Here is a 23,902-nt window from a genome sequence, read left to right on the forward strand (position 1 = left end):
ACAAGCACAACAAATTTCCTTCCACTCAAAAGAATTATTCTCTTTCTTTAAGCAGTGTGCTTTTTAAACTATTCAAACACTCTCCTGGATGACCCTCTTATTTTCCCCCTTCTTTAAACTTCAGTTCACCCCACTCCCCAACAAAGCTCCTTGTCCTATCTGTTGTAGCCTGCACATTGTGAACTCTGCTTCTTTGCTTCACTGGGCTTCACTGAAAAACAGATCGTGGAGATCAGTGTGAGAGAAGAAAGAACTGGCTCACTTCCAAGTGTATCCAAAGTCCAACTCTTACTGCAGAACACAAGGTATGGTATCTCGGCTTTGATCCTGTACCTTACAGGCACCAACAGTGCTACAAAAGTTGCAGAAAGCAAGTCTTCACATGCCTGTAGGATGAATTGAAAAAAAGCAGCAGCATTTTCAGATTCATCTCCCGGACAGCTCAAGTGGGCACTGCAAAATAGAGGAAAGGGGCTGTTTCAAAGAAATGCACTATTTCAATAAGAAATCCTCCATCTCTCCAAATCCCCGAGCCACGCTTATCCAACCATCTTGGGAGAATTTTCATAAAGAAAAATTAGGGACATGTCTTTTGCCAAAGCCTCATTCTAGTTCCTGCTCACTACCAACTGGTCAGAAAGTGAGGCAGTCCATGCCTGCACACAGCAAAACCTGGACAGGCAAGGCCAGGTCAAGGGGAAAAAAAAAATCACTCCATGCAAGCGCCAAGCGATGAGCAACTGCAAAGGAAAATCTCAACACCTACCTATCATATTCAATGCAATACCATTCCTGAGTCCCTGGCCGCCAACATCTTGGGAGTCACCACTGACCAGAAACACAGCTGGACCAGACACATAACTACTGTAGCTACAAGAGCAATTCAGAGGCTGGGTTTTCTGCAGTGAATGACTCACCTCCTGACACCTCAAGGCCTTTCCACCATCCACAAGGCACAAGTCAGGAGTGTGATAGCACATGCTCCACTTGCTTGGATCAGTGCAGCTCCAACAACACTGAAGAAGCTCAACACCATCCAGGAAAAAGCAGCCCGCTTGACAGACACCCCATCCATCACCTTAAACACTCCCTCCCTCCACCACATGTGCACAGTGACTGCAGTGTGTACCATTTACAAAATGCACTGCAGTTACTCACCCAGGCTACTCTGACAGCACTCTGACCTCCAGCACCAAGAAAGACAAGGGCAGAAAACACTCCCATCTGCAGATACCCCTCCAAGTCGCACACCACCCCAATTTGGAAATAGATCACTATTTCTTCATTGTCACTGGGTCTAAATCCTAGAACTCTCTCTCCAACAGCACTGCAGTAGCACCTTCACCAGAAGGACTGCAGTGGTTCAAGAAGGCAGCTCACCCCTACCTTCTCAAGGGTGATTGGGAACAGGCAATAAATCCCTTGCCAGGAATGCTCACAATCTCAGAAATGAAGAAAGATAGTCTCACTCAGGGACCCTAAGATTACTTGGAAACAAATAAATGCCACACTAGGCCAACAAGGAGCAATGTGTAGGACTGATGGGGAGGACTGGAATCTCTGGTTGGGCTCGTTCCCATTAACTATCCAGTCCCTTGTGCCTTTCCTACCATTCAAACAGATTATGACTGGTCCACTCATAGAGTCATAGAAAGATACAGCAAGGAAACAGGCCCTTTGACCCACAGAGTCCATGCCAACCATCAACCACCCACTTACACTAATCCTACATTAATCCCATTTTTTATTCTTCTCCCATTCTCTTCAGCTTCCTCCAGATTCTACCCCTCACCCACACACCAGGGGCAATTTACAGCAGCCAATTAACCTACCAACCTGCACCAATCTTTGGGATGTGGGAGGAAACCGGAGCACCAGGGGGAAACCCACACGGTCACAGAGAGAATGTGCAAACTCCACACAGACAGCACCGGAGGTCAGAATTGAACTTGGGTCACTGGAGCAATGAGGCATCGGCTTTACTAGCTGTGCCACTGTTCCGCCCTGAACGCCATCTACTTTGGTTCCATTTCCCTCTATCCCTTTACCCAACAAAAACCTATCACTCTCAGTTTTGGAATTTTCAGTAGAATCCTGCCTCAGCAGGTTATGGAAGTGTGTTCGCGATTTCCACCAACACTTGCGTGAGGAAGTGATTCACCTCTGAAGAGGATGGCTCGAAGTTTAAAGTGATTGTCCCTTCTTTGTGACTCTTTCATCTTTATGAAATTCTTTAATTATTTTAAACACCTTAACTTGATCTGCTGTACTGGAAGGAATACACAACTTAGATAATGCAGTCTTGCCTCCTAATTTTTGTCCCAGTATCATTCTGATGAACCTGCAATGCAGCCTCTCAAATGTCAGAAGACCTTTCTTAAGATGCCCAAAACTGAACACAGTTCTCCAGATGGGATCAGACCAGAGCTTTATATATCAATTGCATCATTTTGATCACATGGCACAAGAAACAAAGGTTTGTTATTGTCAGAGCCCCAAGTTTGGATCACTGATGACACCAGGTCTGACTGGCACCAAATACTGTCGGGCCGTTCACTGACCCAGTTCACTTATGTGGTTGTAAAGGTGAAGACAAAACATTACGCCGCTAGGAACCAGCTATTTTTACTATCAATATTAATATTGCAGACAAACAGGGAGTCAACTCCAATGCAGCCACTAGACAAAGCAGGATTCGTGAGTGGATAAACAGTGGAAGATGGAATTCGGACCATTATTTTTAATGCAAATCTGTTTCTAATCTTTTTTTTATTTTTCTTCCATGCACATTTTGCACACATTACAAGATGGAAAGCTGCTGCTCAGCCCAATGAACCTGTGTTGATGTTTATTCTGCACAAGAGCTGTATCCTAGTCCCATGTGCCTGCCCTGTTTCCATATCTCTTTATTCCCATCCCTTCAACCTCTTACCTAACCAACTCTTGAACAGTGCTGTTGGTGTGTGCTTCATTCGCTAACTCAGACAGTGCCTGACAGTGCTGGGTGAAAAGGTTTCCCATGCTCCCCATCCCAAATCACTTCCATTTAAATCTTAATCCTGCCATTCTAGACCCAGTCTGGCTCACAACATCCCATCCTAACTTGGAACATCTCTATCAAATCACCCAGTAATCTCCTGTGTTCTGATTCCAATTTTGCCAAGCCTTTTGTTCCATTTGTATTTCCTGGTATCAGGTAACACGCCAATGAATCTGTGCTGTGCCCTCTTTATTGGCTGAGCATTGTTCCCATTGTGTGTGGCCCAGAGCTACACATGGTGCTCTGACTGTGTTAAACACCGTAACCTTACTATGGCTCAATATAGCTTCATATATGAAGTGGAACTGATAGAGTAGATGAAGGGAAATGATTTCCACTGATTGGAGAGTCTGGGACCAGACAGCAGGGTCTAAAAATTATAACCAGAACTTTCAAGAGTTAAGAAATACTTCTACATGCAAACAGTGGTGGAAATTTGAAACTTCAGCAAACAGCAATCAATCCTGGGCCAATTAACCGCAGGTCTGACGCAGATGGATTTTTGTGAACCAGTCGTACAAAGGGATATGAGGCGAAGTGGAGTTGGGCGACAGGTCAGTCATGAGCCCTGTTGAGGCAGAAGGTGGCACAGCAGTTAGCATTACTGCCTCACAGCTCCAGGGACTTGATTTCGATCCTAACCTCTGGCGCTGTGTGTGTGGAGTTTGCACGTTCTTCCTTTGACCGTGTGCGTTTCCCCCCGGTGCTCTGGTTTCCTCCCACATCCCAAAGATATGCTTCTGTGTTATTTGGATTCTGTAAATTACCCCTTAGTATAACGAAGGTGTGTGAGGGAGAGTAGATTACAAAACTACAGGGAATAAGGAAGGAGGAGTGGGACTAATGGGATTGCTCTAGCTGGAAACAATGGGCTGAATGGCCTGCTTTTATGTCAAAGCATACAAGCCTGAACACCAGTTAATTCAAGTGATAATTTGTGGGTTTCATGAGCTAATTGAATGGCTGAACAGACTGAATAGTATCATAAACCATTTGCCATGTATCCTGATTATCCATCATTGCAACCGTAATCCACCCTTCATGCTCACTTGGCAGTGAAGGCGCTAGTACACCACGACTGGCAGGATATCCGGTCACAACCTGGCAGGTTTGTATAGGGAGTTCCTATTAAAAGCGAGGGCATAGGAACTTATCATGGGAGAAATTAGCAAGAAGTGCAACAGATGCAAGGTTTTGAACACAACAAATATATAAATCTGCTAGTAAATCACTGGAGGGCATTGCTCGCAGTGAATATGATTTTGATTGAATCCAGGTGGAAGAGGAACGAACCCTACAGTGCCACCTTGTGGACCAAGCCACCAACTATGACAGTGCAAAATCACCAAAGCGTGACCAAGGTTCAAGTTAACAAGGCCAAATTTATTGAAAGGGTGGATGGTGGGGAGATCTAGAAGTAGGGAATACAGGATCAGGGGTCCAACATTAAAGATGAGGAGGAATTTCTTCTCTCTGAGGGTGGTGAACCTTTATCCTTCTCATCCAGGAAACCATGCAGGCTGAGATCGAGAGACTTAGGTTTTCAGACAATTGAGAATGATGGGGATCGGGAAAGAAAGTGAAGACGAAGTCAAGATCAGACCAGCCATGGCTCGAGCTGCATGGATCCTCAACAGAATTTAATATTCCGTGGAATTCAGAAAATTAGAGGGTGGTTGAGTTTGAAGTTCAGAAGAGATGAAGGGGATATTTAGGGTGGGTGGAGAGAAACTATTTCTGCAAGTTGGGCCATGGGGCCAGATCTCAAAATTAGAGCCAGTCCTTTCAGGTTTGGTTAGGAAGTACCTGTACACAAAGACTAGTAGAAGTTTGGAACTAACTGCAAATAGGAATTGACCAAGCATCAATTGTCAACTATAAATCTGAGATTTTTGTTAACCAAGAGTATTAATGGATACAAGGAAAAGAATATGGAGTTAATTCTCAGATCAAGTGTGGTCTTATTGGATAGTGGAACAGATTGGAGGGGCTTTATGACCTCCACCTGTTCCTATCTTGTTATACACCCAGTACTATTACAACCCCATGAAACAGAAAACTATTCCACAATAGCTACCATACAGTTAACGCCAGAAGTTCACCTCCCTGAATTTTTTTTTCTTAACCATTCAATGGATGCAGGCATCGCTGACAATTTCCTGTCCAACACTTTAACGTCCTCCTCAGCTCAGGGGGCAAGTAAAAATCAACCACAATGGTGGAACTGGAGTCACGTAGAGGCCAGGCTGGGTAAGGAGGGCAGATTTCCTCCCCGAAAGCCATTAGCAAAAGGTTTTTAATAACACTTTGGCAGCTTCAGTTACCATTACTAGCTTTAATTCCACTTTCATTTAACTAATTGAATGTAGACTCCCAGCTGCCATAATGGGTTTCGAACTCAAGTATTTAAATCTATAGTGAATTCTGACTGCCAGCCCAGCAACTTAACCACTATGCTACTGTACCCACTTCATTAGGAACACATTAAACAATTTAACTGAAGACTATAGCACAATGCAACTGACTCACTGTATTGCTGATCCTCTCCAGTCTATATTGCACATGAAAAACCTATGCCTTCATTGCAGCTGTACAGTTGAAAGTCACCTTGACCAAGCCTGGGATGTGGGCCCCAGAGGTCAATGGAAGGTCATTGGGGTTCTCATCTAACCTCAACACCAAATTGAAGAGGGGGCGTCCAATTTTATTCCCCTTGAACTGAGCCCAGAATCTCACACTAAGCAGCTTATCAAGGTGATAAATGTGCAGCATACAGGTTAAAGATTTTGTTTTGTATTTAAAAGCTGAACAGTGCTACAGACTGATCTCACAAAAACAGTGAGAAACACCTTTAATACAATTAGTGATTGGATAGAGCCCTTGGAGCTACATTGGCCATAGCACGATTGCAAAAGAGAGCAGCCAAGTTCTCTGTGGCCTGCCTGACAACATCTACCCATCAACCAACATCACTAAAACTGACCACCACCGCATCGCTGCTTCCGGATGCTTGCTGTGCCGCATTTCAAAAGTACCCCATTGATTGCAGAGAGTTTTGAAAGATTATGAAAGGTGCTATAGAAATGTAGATACAGCACTGGGCACTGATACAGGTCAGGGAACTGGTTTTGCGATTCCAGATTTTACAATTAGTCTCAGATATCTGAAAGTTTGATCCAACATACTTCAAAATTTATTAAACACTTATATTGTATGACGCTAATAATTCTTCCCCTCAAATTACTCTGAGTATTTTAACCCAAGGTTGTGTAGCTAATATACTTTCCAGACACAACTTTAGCCTGGGTATGTGGCCGACTCCTGAGGAGTTGCTGAGGATGAAAATAGTTTCCAACACAGTACTCTCCACAGTCCAGTGGCTTGCCAACCATCACTATTTCGGCCTCATCATTAAGAATGGCCCAGCGTTAGCCGCTATCCACTGGAAGATCATGGGGAAATGAGAGAAAAATTGCGGAGGGGAAATAAAAAGGAGTGGTGGGAGGGTCAACTTGAAGTTTAGTTTTACTTTTATTCATATTTCATGGTGTAAAAGGGATGAAAGAAAGTTGACATTTATACTTCACCAGTAGGAACAACATGTCAGATTTTTAATTAAGAAACATCTTTGGCCAACGGAGGCCTGGAATCCATCCAGTTTTACAAGATCAGAGCCAAAATGTTGGATTATGGAAAAGGTGCAAAGCTCTTGAATAACACAAGGCTGTGAGTTTGTTGCTACTAGTCATGAGAGCACAGTGCTGGGGTTTACTAGGGTAATGATCTGTGACAACCATCCATCTTAGTGGAGGGCAATGAGTCTGTGAATGGGGTAGAGCGAGTGGTGATTAAACTTTCAAGAATAAACCCACCCAGAGTTGGCTACCCTTGCCTGTGGAAGCTGGGGTACTCACCCTGTGGCCAATGCCAACATTAATGGTTTGAGACACCCAGCAACAGGCCATCTCTTCATCTGTACAGCCTAAACCTCTTAGTGGCAGAGCAAGGAAGAGGGAAGAAGGATAGATGGGGGGGGGGGGGGGGGGGGGGGGGGGGGGGAGTCTCTCGAGAGAAAGGTACGCGTAGCATTCTCAACAAAAATGCACACGGTTAACAAGTGGATATTGCACAATAAGTTACATTTGCATTGAAATGGTAATGAAAGGCTTCGCGTTGACAGCTTATTCCGCAAGCTTCATGTTCAGCACTCCAGGCCAGAGCACCTGTCAGCCTCGTTCATTGCGCCATTGAGCGGAGATAAAGGCTGACATTGTTTGAGCCCAGAATGCCAGCACATTGGTGCACTGTCCCTGAATTACTGCTCCACTCACAGCACTTGCATCACATTCACCTCACTGACCTCCTTCAGCTGGGAACACGGAAAATGCACCAGTGTTTCCGGGTGCACACTGCCACCTAAAAAAGAGAGAAAAGAGAGCGAGAGCGAGAGAGAGCGAGAGAGAGAGACTAAATGTCAGCCAGATCCTTCAAATTAAAGGAGTGCACAACTAAGTGTTGGAGATGACAGAGACAGGGAGGGCCGAGGTCAGGGGGACTCAGAATATAGATTTTTAAATCTGGTCAATGCCGATGGGAAAGTGGGAAAGACAGATGTAACTTTTGTTTTGTAAATCATCCAGTTTAGTATTTTGTTTGAATGTCATCTACAGCCCCTTTCATTTTAACAAGGTTTAAAAAACATTTCCAAGGGAACTCAATATCTAGTGGAGTTAATCTCAGTAAATCCACCCTGTTCTGCGATGAAATGGCTACTCATCTCTGTGCTGTAAAAACAAAGGGAAGTAAAGAACACCCAGGAGACAGGAACAACATGTAGCAGTCAGGGCAATGAGGCTGTGGGAGAAAGCATGGATGGATGCAGTGAGGCAGGGAGCTGATAGGGTCAGCAGGGAAAGAGGAGTCTTCCCCTCCTTCTAACTGCCAGGGACACTATCAAAGCACAACCTTGGATTTGCTGATCACTGGGTTTTGATTTACCTTCTCCTTTCTCCTAAACTACCTGTGCCCCAGTGTGATGGGTCAAGTGAGCAGCCCAGCTTGCAAAGCTGAAGTGGTAACTACCCTGGCTCCAAAGGCTCAGGAGCTCAATGATGTACTGGTAGGTGCAGATCAGTGACATCCCAGGCCATTCACAGCTCCAAGTCAGGCTGCGGAGAAAAGGTCAGACTTTGACCCTTGGCCATGCCCACATTCGCTGCCTGCCAACCCTTTCAGCTGTTGTTGCAAGTACATTTCCTGCCGGCACCAAATCAGTTTCTAGACAGTGGGAAACGACTACACTGCGTTCCCTCCCACACTGCTGAAAGGTGTGAGAAGCCAGGGCACAGGATGTAGGGAGCAAGGCCCAATGAACCACTCTCAGGGTTTTGCACTCAGGGTTCTCTCCTTACAATGTACCAGCCTCACACCACAACCTGCCTAGATCAGGATTTGGGTAGTAAAACTGCCCTAGCAGGTGGTTGCAAATGGATCCAAATGTTGGAAAGTCCATGTTGAAAAAACTGTCTACTGCAGCCACAATGCTGGGAGATGAGAGACGAGATAGAGATAGAGATAGAGAGAAATTCAAGTGGGCCATCAGGGAGGGCCCATGTTCTGCATTCTGTGCTAAGTAAAAAAAAATGCACTGAAAACAACCAAGAGCATTGGATGCTCACATTTTCCACCTTGACATTTAAAGAAATAAAACCAGTAACAAATGGAGAGAAACTCGAGAGTTTGTTCTTCAAAAACCTCAATTGCGTGCAGAAATCAGGATGCTGTTGAACTCAGGTCTTTTTTATCTCCCTGACATCATTGCGACGGCTTCTCCCCACAGCCCCCGCTGCCGTTTACAGTTTACTCAGGGCCAGTCAATGCTCGCAGGTACCTGCTCACTCCCACCCAGTGAAAACTAGTGAAAGTGAAAGTCGACTCTCGAGTCAGCCTTGTTTCAGGCCTGGGCAATCCCCTTCCCTGCCAAGGGAAGCCAGAACTTTCACATTGCTGCAATCATTTCCTCCAAAGAGGACAGAGCCGGAAAAGGGAGGTGAGCTGGTTTGCATCTTGGCTGTGAGGGCAGGAGGGGGTTGCAGTGACTACGTTAGTCACAGATGTCGTTATTTACATGTCCTGGGGTGGAACTGGTGGGCAAACGTTAATGCATGTCAACTTCCAGCAGGATTTGCTGCTGGCACACATTACTTACATTCTGCTTCCTCACTCCTACTTTGTACCAAGTCCTCCTCACCCACTACACTCGGTGACCTGTACTGGCACTCACTCCATGTAAAAACTCACACCCTTGTGCTCAAATGCCTAAATAGCCTCACCCCTCCTTGTCTTTGTCACCCAGCCCGACTCTGCGCTCCGTCATTTCAAACTCCTTGCATATGCCAAGCCACCATTGCTCCGCCAGTGGTGAGCCATTCTTTCAGCTGCTGAGATCGCAATCTCTGGTGTTCTCTCCCTAAACTGCTTCACCTCTGTGACAAAGCTTTTGGTCACCACTCCTGATACTTCCTTACTGTCAAATTTTGGACGATAACACAGCTTCAGGCACTGTACCATTTTAAAGGTGCTATATAAATGCAACTTGTTAGCATCCTTGCAGAGAGTGCCCACACCAGACAAGATTGATGTCACTACACATACAGCAGCATAGCCTCCCAGGGATCAATCATGAAAAATCAACTGAGTAAGGTGCCTGAAACCAAATAAGACTCACCAAGTAAATGCCTTTGGGGGAAAGGGAAGTTATCAGAGAGAGAGGGTAGGGAGGAGAAAAACAACCTTAAACTTCATATCTATTGAGGAGACAGGCAACATAGTACGCAAACACAACAATCTACCCTCTGAAGAGCACCCAAAACAAATGGTTCCATTAGATGAAAGGCTTCATTTTCTGTTATTTAGAAACACTTCCTGTGGCAGTTCTGATGCTTGCACTGAACAATTCATACTGTTAACATGTTGATACAAAAGCTATTTTCAGCAGCCATTGATAAACTTTTATCTTGGACTGATAATTAAGGAAGTGGAAAAGACAACTCTGGATAGATTTGAGGTGCGTCATTTTCTTTAAAACTAGACCTTTTTTTCTAGGGCAGAAGCCTACAAACTTACACCAAGCTGTTAAGTGACCAACATGAAGGTGGGAAGGTAAAAAAGCCAGGACTCAGTGAAGGAATAGATGGATATTTAAATGAGAAGACTCCTGGAATCTTCGTAGACAGACAAATCTAGACCCATAATCCTCATCCATAATTACCCTGGGACTGCTATTAGCTATGGTGAAAGATTACTGGGTGGCAGCTAAAGTTGATGCTATGCTTTATTCTATCAGTCAGGTTTTTTACTGGGTGGCAGCTAAAGTTGATGCTATGCTTTATTCTATCAGTCAGGTTTTTTACTGGGTGGCAGCTAAAGTTGATGCTATGCTTTATTCTATCAGTCAGGTTTTAAGATTATTTAAGAAGATTACACCCATTTACCTCAATCGTAGGCTTTTTTCCTCTCCCCTAAAGTCACGATACTCCCATCCCAAATGCCCATGCAAATCACACAGATCTAAGTACTAAGTAGCTTGATGGCAGTTTATTTGTAATGATGTCTAGAAGTCACTATCATGGCTGCTTGATAAGCCTTTTTACCGACATGTCAATTTAACACAACTTCCTGGATAAATCAAATAGGTGTTTACAACCAAGAAAACGCATGCATCTTACACAACAGTGACAAAAGATGTCAGATATCCTTCAGTAGTTGAAATTGAGACTCAGACACAATCTTCAAAGAGTGTGGAACTCTTCCAGTCCCTCCCTTTCTCTCTTTCACTGATAGGCCTTTATCACCCTTGTGAACACTTTGATCCACTTTCCCCTCTTACTTTTGTCAAACGCGGTAGTGAGTTGCAGAGGGAAGAGGCGGGCAGAAGACCATCAGGGATTTGGAGCAGGGAGAGAAGGAGAAAATGAATAATATAACCCAAGCCAAATATACCAGGAAGGACCCCTCTGCTCCCTCTACTCCTCCAATCTCAGTGGGTGCTTATTGTTGGAATTCTAACAGAGACTGGCTTTTTGTGAGATCCCTTTCCTTGCAGTCGGCAAAGGCAGTAAAGCTGCTTGGAAGTACTCACTGTATGGAACCAGATGGTGCTGCCCACGTCAATAGTTCCACTGGCAACAAACCCATTACACAAAAGTGCACTCCTGGGAACACATTTACTGTGCAGTCATTTTTCTTCCCGCGTCACAACGGCCAAAGATTCCAGAATGCCACCTAAGCCTTGCCAATGCCAACAGTGCCTGACCCTTGAGCCACAACCCCACCAGTGTCACTCACAGACAAAACCACACTGGTGCCCACCCAATGCCAAAGCCTCACTGCCAGCAAAGAACTGCCACTGTCAAAGATGGCCATTACTTAGAATGATTCGCTTAGAATTATTCACTTCCCTCTCTCAATCTCCCTGAGGTGTTACAGGTACAAAGGTTTCACCCAACAATGGGGAAGATCCATGGTTAGAAATGTAAATGTTGTGAATGCAAATCAGAAACAAATACCTGCACCCAAAATTGTATGCAACAGCCCCTACTGTTCCAGCAGCACAGTGGCACAGCAGGTAGAGCAGCTGCCTCACAGCTCCAGAGACCCGGGTTCGATCCTGACCTGCAGTGTCGTCTGTGTGGAGTTTGCACGTTCTCCCTGTGACCATGTGGGTTTCCCCCGAGTGCTCCGGTTTCTCCCCACAGCCCAAAGACGTGCAGGTCAGAGAGTTAATTGGTCACCGAAAATTGCCCCTGGTGCGTGGGTGAGGGGTAGAATCTGGAGGGAGTTGATGGGAATGTGGGGAGAATGGGTTAGAGGGAAATAAGTGGGAGAATGGGACTGATGGGATTGCTCCGAGAGCTGGCATAGACTCAATGGGCAAATGGCCTCCTTCTATGTAATACGTAAAATCCAAAAAATAGCCCCTCCAGTTCCTTTCTTCCTTATGTGTTTATTTAGTTTCTTCTTAAATTTATTGAGTGGATTCACCCCAAACACTCCCTGTGGCAGCAAGTTCCACATTCTCACCAGCCTCTGAGGAAAGAAACTATCCAGAATTTCTTATCCGACTTGATTGTGACAACCTAATATTTATGGTCATTAGTTCTGGCCTCCATCACAAGCGGAAAAATCTTCTCAATAATCAATCCTTCAAAGCACTTTCGTACTCTTGAAGACATCCATCAGACTACCATTTGGCTTCCCAGTTCTAAACAAAAAGACCTCCAGTCAGCTCGATCATTCCAATAGGTATAAGCTTCCAGTTCTGGTACCATTCTAGTAAATAGTTTACACACTGACTTGAGTGCCTCTATATTCTTTACCAAAGTGCAGAGACCAGACACATGCACGAGTATACTGAATGTGGTTCGACTTAAGTTTAGCAGAACCACTCTACTTTTCAACATCATCCCTCAAGAAATGCATTGTTTGCGCTTTTTTTAAAAATAGACTCACACATATTCAAAAAGAAAGGTTCCAATTGTCTCAGAATTGGGTGTCAAAGCCTCCTAATCCTTTTATGTAGAAAAATGCAAGAAGCTTTTCCAACTACAGTGGAACAGCGCGTTTTTGAAAGAAAAGCCACAAGAACTCCTGCCGTGATTACATTAAATCTATTGTCTAATAGCAAGAGAATGAAGTCAAAGCACTGTGGTTTTTACAAGCCTGTAGTGGGCAGAGATAATGTGCTTTTAGCAGGTGGACATGAGAGATGAGGATTACCTTCAATAAGTTTCCTGCTCCAACAGCTCAAAGTTCAGTTAACTGGAAACAGAGTTCAATATGAAAAATTCAATGCACTCTCCATTTCACTTTGTGCCAAATTTTTCTCCCCATCTGCTGGTATACAGTTCCCCTCCAGTACCCTGCTTCAAGAACTGACCCAGTGGCACAGCTAATACAGCTGCTGCCTCACAGCTCCAATGACCTGGATTCAGTCCTGATCTCCGGTGCTGTCTGTGTGGAGTTTTCACATTCTCCATGTCCATATGGGTTTCCCCACGTGCTCCGGTTTCCTCCCACTTCTCAAAGACGTGTGGGTTGGTAGGTTAATTGGCCGCTGTAACTTACCCTTAATGTGTAGGTGAGGGGTGGAATCTGGGGGGAGTTGATGGGAATGTGGAGAGAATAAAATGGTATTTGTGTAGGATCAGTTTAAAGGGGTACTTGACAGCGTAGACACTGTGGGCCAAAGGGCCTGTTTCCATGCTGTATGATGAAGCCTTTTTTTTAAATTTCAGTTGTTACTGAGACCTAGATGGCAGGCCCAAGTAAAAATTGGCTGCTGCATTTCCAAAAGGCAGCGGTGAGTACATTCAAAAATCACTCCATGCAATCTACTACACAAACCCAAATTCTTTCTTTCCCTACATTGATCAAAGGAGAGAGTGAATCTTCATTTACCTAGCGCTTCAGTTTTCCCAAAGTTTTACAGCAAATGCAATACTTTGAGGCCTATTTACTAATGTATAGTACAGAAACATGGTGGACCAATTGGCATGCAGCAAGATCCCAAAATGGAAAATGACCAGATAATGTAGTTTATTGTGCTGGCTGATAGCTGAATATTAGATGTTGGATACCAGGAGAATCCCAGTGCTTTTTGAAAAGCATGTGACACGGGATCCTTCATACTCACCCCAGCCCCACACACCTTGACAAATGCAACAGAGCTACCTAAATGTCACAGTAGCACAGCAGGGTGCCGTCAACTAAGCTTGCCATAAATGGAGCACAGTAAAAGGAACTTGTGGGGCACAATCTGCCCCAGTGCTGATCAGCAAGGGCTCAAGGATGTCACTGCGAGGGTGAACTTTCACTTTTGTCACCAGACTGGCGAATGAACTTTTTTTATTTCAAAATAAACTTCATTCATAAAAAATATAAACAAGAAATACCAAAATACAAAAAAAAAGTGCAAGGTTATCTTTACATTCGTAGTGTCGTTCAGTCTATACATTCACAGTGTTCTATACATTGGTAATGTTAGCACATTCTGTGTACAAAGCACCATTGCCACATGTGGCCTCCTGGGATGATACAAACTTCAAATGTTTGGGAGGCTTCTTCACTGAGTGAGTAAAATGATTGGGAGTAGGTCGACCACCATTAAGTGTCTTGTAGTAAAGGGACGAGTCTAAAACCAGCAGCCAGCTGACTACCCACCTCACTGTATAACTGAATGTTCACCCCTGCATGCTTATAATGGAAAAATGTTCCATACCCCAACATTAACCTATGAAACCACCTGATAATCATAAAATCCCTCCACAATGTACATAAAATCAAGTGGCTCTACAGCCTGGCAACGTGTTTCATCAATACTATGGCAAAGATTTGGCCGAGGACATGACATCATCAGTTGATATCACTAGATGACCAGATTTCTGATTTTTAAAGAAAAACTCTACTTTCTCTTCAACTAAAATGCTCAACAAAGGAACACACCAAATCAGACACTGGTTGGGATATTCAACTCCAATGTTTGCCAATCCACAACACTCCAAGTTAGTACAACTGAGACAGAGTCCAAGCCAAAGCCAACACCGGAGGAATAGCCCCTTGAAACTATACCACCATCCACTTAGATCACAGTGATCCTCACCTCCAGGAGCACATTCTGCTCCAAATCACTTGATAACCCTTACCAACCTCACTCTTGAAACCTCCAACTGACCACCCAAAAGGCTACTGCCATTAAAGAGAACCAAGACTTCCCATAAAGCGCTTCCTCCATTTCCAAGATTCTGCCTCTGATCTGGATTCCCTAAATAGCTTCTCCACAGCCACCCCGTGAATCACTTTCTCATTTTTTAATACAGCCAGTATAACAAGCAAAAGAAAACATGGTCCAGAAAAGACTTTAAAATGGCGCCTCATTTTATGTTCCACCATGTGTACCGCATCAAATAATTTCAAAGTTGCACAGGAAAGGTGACTATTTCTTTTAAAAGCAATATACTATTGCCTGTTACCGGCTGTGACAATACCGAAAGGTCACACTGGAGTGACCAATGCAAAAGTACAGAAGACCTTAAGGTCTCCTGGCACTATGTCTGAAATGTTCCATGTCACTTATGCCCTCTCAATTTTAACAGGTGGAACATTGCAAATCCAAGTCAATGTTCACCTCATCAGCATTTCCTTTTAACCAACGGCACATTTTTCTTGAATACCTGTCCCAGTTGGAGTAGCACAGCACCACAGTTGGTAAAGCCTCTACCCCACAGCTCGAAAGGCCCGGGTTCAATCCTGACCTCTGGTGCTGGAGATTGCACGTTCTCCTTGTAACCACATAAGTTTCCTCCGGTTGCTCTGGTTTCCTCCCACATCTCAAAGACGTGCAAGTTGGCAGCTGTACGTTGCCCCTAGTGTGTGGATGAGTGGTGGAATCTGGGTGGCATTGATGGGAATGTGGGGAGAATAAAATGGGATCAGTGTAAACGGGATGGTCAGCACGGACACAGTGGGCCGAAGGGCCTGTTTCCGTGCTCGAAGAAATCCAGGTGCTCCTGAAGTCTCTTTGGTGAGCTATTCCAAAAGCAGACCACCCTCAGTGAAATAATGCTATCTAATCTCCTTTTTGAATCACTTCTTTACAGCTTATACTCTTGGGCCTTGTTCTGCAGTCTTATCTACAATCAAACATCCTTGACTGACCCTGCAGATCCAATATTAATGCGAGTCATATTCCCACCCCCTCAGTCTTTTCCTCTCCAATGACAGGTTCCAATTCCATGAATTGAATCTCATGTGTCTTCATTATCCAGTCTCGTAATCATTCAAATCTGTTTCTCCTGTGCCATTTACAGCTCAACTACATTCTTACAGTAGTGAGGATTAAGAACTCCATCAGGTAAGTTATTACCACATTTATAAACAAAAAAAAATCATTCCTGGGAAGTGGTGTCGCTGCCAACTAGCATTTATTGCCCATCCCTCACTGCCCCTGAGAAGGTGGTTTGGGAGTGTTATGTTTGTTCTTCATCAAGAGGTGAACTTTGCGTGGGTTTAACATCTGAACATTTTATTAACCAACAAGTTTGCTCGCTTTCCCTCTCTTTTTACAGCCACTTCCTGTTCCCCCATGTGACCCTTTGCATTGCCTACTGGGAACTGTTGTTCTTTATTAAAACTACATAATAACACATCTTCCCCCTTTAAAGAAAAACAAACACAATACTTTTGCCCTTATAAACCTGCCAAGAACCCTTGTCCACTCAGCAGCTTTCAATCAGTCTCTGTGGTGATTTAATGGTCCTTTTTGTTCTGGTACTTGTTTCCACAGGTGTGTTGCTTTCATTTGCTGCATTAGTGTTTTCCTGGGAACTCTGGTCCACATGTTCATTTTCTCCATTTGCTGGCCCCTTTGGTGTCCTGACAGGACACAGGTCACAGCCATGGGTTGGAGCTTGTGGTCGTAGATCTACGCGGTTCCTCCTCAGAGGTGGGCCTCGCTCCGTCTGGATCTGGTATGAATGTGGATTTACTTCCTCTTGCACAACTCCTTGCATGGACCATGTGCCAGAATCATGATCTCGGATTCACACTTGATCCCCAGGCTTCAGGACTGGTCAGCTTTTCGCTGTCTTGTCGTGATTCTGTTTCTGTTTTTCTTTCCCTTCCTCTTTAGCCTGTTTGACCTTGTGTGCTCCTTCAGGTGTCAACAGGTTTTCATGTATTGGAAGGTTAGTGCATATGCGTCGACCCATCAGCATTTGGGCTGGTGAAAGGCTGTTCTGCAGTGGCGCACTTCTGTAAATCATTAGACTTCTATGGAAATCCTCTCGTCCATCTTGCGCTTTCTTCATGAGGCCCTTCACCACCTTAACTGAACTCTCTACTAGACCATTAGATTCTGGGTGATGTGGGCTTGAGATTATATGTTGAAACCCCCAAACATTGGCAAAGGATTCAAATTCACAGCTCGAAAATTGTGGACCATTGTCTGATACTACTTCACATGGAACTCCATACCTCGCAAACACAGCTTTCAGGAACGTGATTACTGCTTTGCTGGACGTTGATTGCAGTGTCGCAACTTCTGGGTAATTGGAAAAGTAGTCTGTTACAACAATATGGCTCTTCCCATTACAGTCAAACAAATCCAATCCAACTTTGAAATACGGCCTGTCTGGTACAGGGTGTGGTGTAAGTGGTTCTGCTTGCTGCTTTGGTCTGTAGGTAAGGCATATTTCACATGAAGCAGTGGTCCGGCTGATGTCTTGGTTCATTCTTGGCCAGTACATCACTTCATATGCTCTGTGTTTACATTTTTCCTCCCCAAGATGCCCTTCGTGTATCTTCTGAAGCATCTCCTTGCGTAGTGACAGTGGAATCACAAACCTGTTCCCTTTGAAGACCATATCTTTAGCTACTGACAGTTCAGCTCTGCATGCCCAATAATCCCGAATACACATTGGACAGTCATCCTTTGCTGTTGGCCATCCTTTCTGTATTGTATCATTGAGTACTTTCATTATTTCATCTGCCTCTGCTGCTTTCCTGATCTGCTCTGTTCTATCTGGAGATACTGGAAGAGAGGTGACAATCATGTCAACGTAGGCCTGTATATCTGCATTAACCTGTTGGTCACTCTTTTCTGTCTTGTCGACTGCTCGAGACAGCGCATCAGCAGCAAACATATATTTTCCTGGTGTGTAGATCATCTTCACATCATATTTCTGCAGCCTTATCAACATGTGCTGTATCCTCATGGAACAGTCATTCAGTGGTTTGGACATAATTGAGACCAATGGTTTATGGTCTGTCTCCACTTCAGTAGCTTGCCCATAGATGTACTGACGGAACCTTTCACATGCGTAGGTACTGGTGAGAAGCTCTTTCTCTATCTGTGCATAGTTGGCTTCCACACTTGTTAAAGCCCTTGATGCATAGGCCACAGGTTGCCATGTGCCATCATGCTGCTGCAGTAGTACTGATCCAAGGCCGTGCCGGGATGCATCAGCTAACATCCTGATACACCTTTCTGGATCATAAAACTTCAGCACAGGCTCTTCAGTTAGGACCCTTTTCAACGTCTGGAAACACTCTTCTTGCTCATGAGACCAAATCTATTCATTTTGTTGCTCAAGGAGTGACCTAAGTGGTGCTGATACTGTTGACAGTCGAGGGATGAACTTAGCCAGGTAAGTCACCAATCACTAAGAAACGTCTCACCTCCTCTTTGTTTTGGGGCCTCTCCATGATTTTCAATGGCTGACATCTTTCTTGGGTCAGGCTTCACTCCCTCTTCAGATATGACATCTTCTATGAAGATCAGTGTCTTAACACCAAACTCACATTTCTCTTTATTTAATTTCAAATTGACATTCCTTGTCACATCAAGCACTTGTCTCAGTCGAGTATCATGTTCCTCCTTGGTGGACCCCCAGATGATGATGTCATCTATCATGGTCTTGACACCAGGCATGCCCTCAAAAATCATGTAGATGGTTTTATGGTAGACTTCTGGCACGGACAGGATTCCATATGGCAGCCGAAGATAGCAATATCTTCCATGTGGTGTGTTAAAAGTACACAGTCTCGAACTTGACTCATCAAGCTTCATCTGCCAAAACCCAGATGATGCGTCGAGCTTGCTAAACCATTTGGCACTTGAAAACCGGGACATGATCTCCTCCTGTGTTGGCAATTTAAAATGCTCTCTCGATGGCTTCATTGAGATCTCTTGGGTCTAGACATATCCTCAATGCTCCATTTTTCTTTTGCACAATGACCAGTGAACTCACCCAATCTGTTGGTTCTTCAATTTTCTGTATGACATTCATCAGTTCCATGCGTGCTAGTTCTTGTTTAAGTTTATCTCTAAGTTGAAACGGAACTTTCCTGCATGCATGGACAACAGGAGCCACTGCCTCATCTATATGAATTTTGTGTACACCAGGTAAGCACCGAGCCCCTCAAAGACATCTGCATACTCTTCCATGAGTGTCGTGTGGTCATCTTTGGTATGTGGAGCTACTATGAAAACTCTTTTCACTAGGTTGAGCTTTTCACATGCACTCAGACCTAATATTGGCTGTACTCTCTTTTCTACAATCAGTAGCTGTGATTTTAAGTGCTGCCCCTTGTGCTTAAAGGTCACCATACAGCCCCCTTTTACTGGAACTTTCTCTTCAGTGGAGCCTGTCACTTTTAACTTCACAGGGTAAATCTTACTCTTTACTGAGAGAGTCTTATAATCATCCATGGATGACAGATTCACCTGAGCTCCGGTGTCAAGCTTGAATGGAAGTACTGTCTCATTCACAGTTACTGGAACAATCCATTCTGTTTTACCAGCAGCCACAGTCTGTACAGAATCCACAAAGAATTCCTCCATTTCCTCATCAACTGCGTGCACCTTTCTCTTGTTAGCCCCAGCTTTGCAGCACCTTGCAAAGTGATTCTTCTTCCCACAGCTATTGCAGGTCTTCCCATAAGCAGGACACATCTTTGGAATGTGTCTACCTCCACATCTGCTGCATTTGTTGTTTGAGCCTTCCTCTTTGCTTTGCTTTGCTGATGCTTTCGGAAATGCCTTGTGTGCTGCTTCTCTGTTTTCACAGCATGCACTGTTGTGTCTGCCCTGTGCAGCTCCTTAGCTTGTGCTCGTGTGGTTTCTGCTGACCTACACATATTCACCGCCTTTTCCAGGGTCAAGTCTTTTTCACGCAACAGTCTTTCTCTGAGTCCATTATCTGGAATTCCACAAACCGTTCTGTCTTTAACTAGTGAGTTTCTCAAATCTCCAAATTCACAAGACTTACTCAGTGTGTGAAGCTCAACTAAGTATTGGTCGAAGCTAACACCTTGTTTCTGGTCACAGGAAAAAAAGTTCTCTCTCTCAAATGTGATGTTTTTACTTGGGATAAAATACTCCTCAAATTTTTTCATCAAAGTGCCCAACTCAAAAGCTGTCTCATCAATTTGAAAGCTGTTATAGATGTTCAAAGCATCTTTGCCAATCACATGCAGAAAAATAGACGCTTTCAATTTTTCATCGTTCCCTCCCGCTCCACTGGCATCTAAATATATGTTGAATCGCTATTTGAAGCATTTCCAACTATCAGTTAGATTGCCAGTAAACTGCATAGGCGTGGGAGGACTTAGCTTATCCATAACGGGAACTCTCGGCCTCTCACCTGAATCTCTCTTGGCAAATCCGGTGATTGCTGAACTTCAGGAACAATGTGCTCCCTCGCCACGCCGGCCAGCTTTTTCTCCATCTTATTACAGCTTTTCTTTTGTACTCACTGATTATCTTTCTCAACTGCACACAGTATTCATCTACTCTCCCTGTTCAGACCTCACTCCAACTTCTGACACCATGTTATGTTTGTTCTTCATCAAGAGACAAACTTCACATGGGTTTAATATCTGAACATTTTTATTAACCAACAACAGTTTGCTTGCTTTCCCTCTCTTTCCAGCCATTCCTGTTCTCCCATGTGACCCCTTGCATTGCCTACTGGGAACTGTAGTTCTTTATTATAACTACATAATAATACAGGGAGGGAGTTCCAGGATTTAGACCCAGTGAACAATGAAGGAACCGTGATCTATTTACAAGTTGGGACGGTGTGTGACTTGGTGGTGGTAGCGTGCCTGTGACTTGTCCTTCTTGGCGGTAGAGGTCACGGATTTGCCAATCACTGCCCCGAGTATCCTTACCTAGTAACTCCAGCCCATTTTGTTACAAAAATACACTCCAGCCACCGTGATGGAAGGAATGCAATGTGTGTTGAAGGTAAATCATGGGGTGTCGACCATGCGGGAGACTTTGTTGCACAACTCGCTCAGTTAATAACAGCACCTCGCATCAAAATTGCTGGGGGATGCAAAACAATTCTACTTGCGAGATAACTAATGACTTGCAGCAAAGTACAGCACCCAAAGCAAATGCTTTCCTTTCAAAGAAACAGATGCAGTTGGCTGACGCACAGGTACACGGCAGAGAGAACAAATGAGAGAAGAGAGGGGAAATTAATCCTCCACAACAGGTAAAACTAATGGAAATATTTATTTATCACAGTGCACGTCGAAGTGCAAGAACCACCTTGGAACTCATTCGAGTTTGGTTGCCTGCCAAATAATAATTAGAAACACACTCAGTGCAAAGGGCTACGAAAACAATCTGAGAGCGCAGACCAGGCAATCAATCAGCCCAAGTCGATAATAAACACACACAAAATGCAGACACTTGTGGATCCAACACAGCAAGGAGCAGACATCCCCATCACAGTCTCAGGTCAACTGCCCTCATACCTGGCGTTCAGCAGCACGGTGCTGTCAATCTTCACCCCCCCCCCCCCCCCCCCAATGCCCACCTCACTCTCCAGCCGAGCGCGTGCCAACTTTTCGGCGCGGGTTTTGCAGCGCGAGCCCCCTCCCCTCGGTACCTGCTGCGCCAGAGCATGGGGAAACGGCGCCCTTAAGGACACAAAGCACAACACCGACCCACCCAGCAACACTCACCTCTTGGAGCCCTGGCCGACTCTTTTCCTCTTCCTGCCCATGAAAATGTTCCTTGTGGTGGCGATCATGGTGCAGAGGCCGGGGTGTGAAGGCGTGACCTGCGGAGCTCGCTTCGGCCCGACTATTTGGTTTGACATCCTCCGAGCGAACTGCTGGAAGCGCTGTAAGTGACGGACCAGGAAGTCTGGGGCTTGTAGTCTCTCTCTCTCTCTCTCTCTCTCCCTGCAACCTCTCCATGCACAACACAACAGGAATTAATCGTGACCCCGACCTCCTACTTCGCGATTACATCATTCATTGTGATTTCTATAGTTAGTAGACAAAATGAAACTCGCACTATTATCGCATAAACATTTAAAATAATGCCCGTACCTATTCGCGTGCAGGATACAAACATAGATGTATTTGTTTTATTTTTTTTTAATGCTGTTTTGTTTCGTGCGAAAGACTGAGGCGCCTCCTGCTCCTCATTCCTGGGGTGTGGGAGATGTCCCACACCGTCCGGGGTGGCTGGTCTGTCCATAAACTGTTGTCCCCATTTCGCGCTGCATGTCAAAAAGACGCGAGGGGTGCTATTTGTCAGGGGGAGTTATCCCCGGCGCACTGGGACAATATTCCTTAATCGGTACGAGATCGTTTGCGGTTACTGGGATCTTGCTGTGCGCGAATTTGGCGGTTGTCCCAATATTTCAGCGATGGCAAAAGTTGTCTGCAGCGCAGTACCACACAAAAAAGATTCACAGGAATGTTGCCTAGATTGGACAGTTTGAGTTATCAGGAGAGATTGGACGGGCTGGGACTGTTTTCCCCGGAGCGAAGGAGGCTGAGGGGTGACCTTATGCAGCACAGAAACAGGCCCTTCGGTCCAACTGGTCCACGCTGGCCAAGATTCCCATCTAAGCTAGTCCCGTTTGCCTGTGTTTGGCCCATATCCCTTTAAACGTTTTCTATCCATGTACCTGTCCCAGTGTATTTTAAATGTTGTTAATGTACCTGCTTCAACCACTTCCTCTGGCAGCTATTCCATATACTGACCACCCTCTGGGTGAAAAAGTTACCCCTTGTGTTCCTATTAAACCTCTCCCCTCTCACCTTAAACCTCTGCCCTCTATTTATTGATTTCCCCAATCCTGGGGGAAAAGACTGTGTGCATTCACCCTGTCTATGCCCCTCATGATTTTATGCACCTCTATAAAATCACCCCTCATTCTCCTACACTCCATTGAATAAAGTCCCAACCTGCTCAACCTCTCCCTATAACACAGTCCCTCGAGTCCCGGCAACATCCTCATAAATATCCTCTGCACTCTTTCCAGTTTAATGGCATCTTTCCTGTAGAAGGGTGACTGAAATTGAACATAATATTCCAAATGTGGCCTCACCAACGTCTTGTACAACTGCAAAGTAACATCCCAACTTCTATACTCAGTGCCCTGACTGATGAAGATTTATAAAATCATGAGGGGCATAGATAAAGTGGATGGTCAGTCTTTTTCCCAGGGTAAGGGAGCCTAAAACTAGAGGACATAGGTTTAAGGTGAGAAGGGAAAAACTTAAAAGGGACTTGAAGGACAACACAGAAAGTATCCTGACTGGCTGCATCATGGCCTGGTATGGAAATTCCAATGCAGGAGGCTGCAGAGAGAAATGGACACAGCCCAGTCCATCATGACCATTGCCCTCCCCACCATTCACAGTATCTACAGGAGGCGCTGCCTCAAGAAGGCGGCATCCATCATCAAGGACCCCTATCATCTGAGCCATGCCCTCTTCTTGCTGCTACCATCGGGCAGGAGGAACAGAAGCCTGAAGTCCCACACCACCAGGTTCAGGAACAACTACTTCCCTTCAACCATCAGGTTCTTGAACCGACCTGCACAACCCTAACCCTACCTCAGCAACGGAACACTACAGACCACCTCTTGCACTGCCCTGGTCTTGTCTCTGATTGTGTCTTTGCACTAATGGTTTGTTTTGCACAGTCTTTTTCTTCACTGTCTTAAATTATACACAAATTGTACATAAATTATATATGTTTTGTGTGTTGTCTGAATTTACGTCCTGATGGTGCTGCTGTAAGCAAGTTTTTCGTTGTACCTGTATCTCACTGTACTTGTGCACATGACAATAAACTCGACTCGACTTTCACACAGTTGGTGGTGGGTTTATGGAATGAGCTGCCAAGGGAAGTGGTAGAAGCAGGTGCAATTACAATGTTTAAAAGGCATTTACACAAGTACATGGATAGGAAAGATGGGGTAAACGCAGACAAATAGGATTAGTGAAGATAAGCATCCTGGTTGGCATAGACGAGTGGGGCGAAGGGCC

General features: G+C 44.8%; 1 protein-coding gene across 2 annotated transcripts in view; it reads right to left on the reverse strand.

Annotated features, from left to right (window-relative positions):
• Positions 1 to 21,719, reverse strand: part of LOC127567030 (aryl hydrocarbon receptor-like) — an 89,833-nt gene extending 68,114 nt beyond the window's left edge. Inside the window, exon 1 of one of the 2 annotated variants that reach the window (XM_052009658.1) lies at positions 21,575 to 21,719. In XM_052009658.1, the coding sequence (XP_051865618.1) occupies positions 21,575 to 21,711 (137 nt within the window). In that variant the 5' untranslated portion in view covers positions 21,712 to 21,719. The remainder of the gene's footprint in view (positions 1 to 21,574) is intronic. The other variant, XM_052009659.1, reaches the window with a different exon arrangement.
• Positions 21,720 to 23,902: the final 2,183 nt, after the last annotated feature.

This window comes from Pristis pectinata, chromosome X, assembly GCF_009764475.1.
Source record: "Pristis pectinata isolate sPriPec2 chromosome X, sPriPec2.1.pri, whole genome shotgun sequence".
NCBI classification, from domain to species: Eukaryota; Metazoa; Chordata; class Chondrichthyes; order Rhinopristiformes; family Pristidae; genus Pristis; species Pristis pectinata.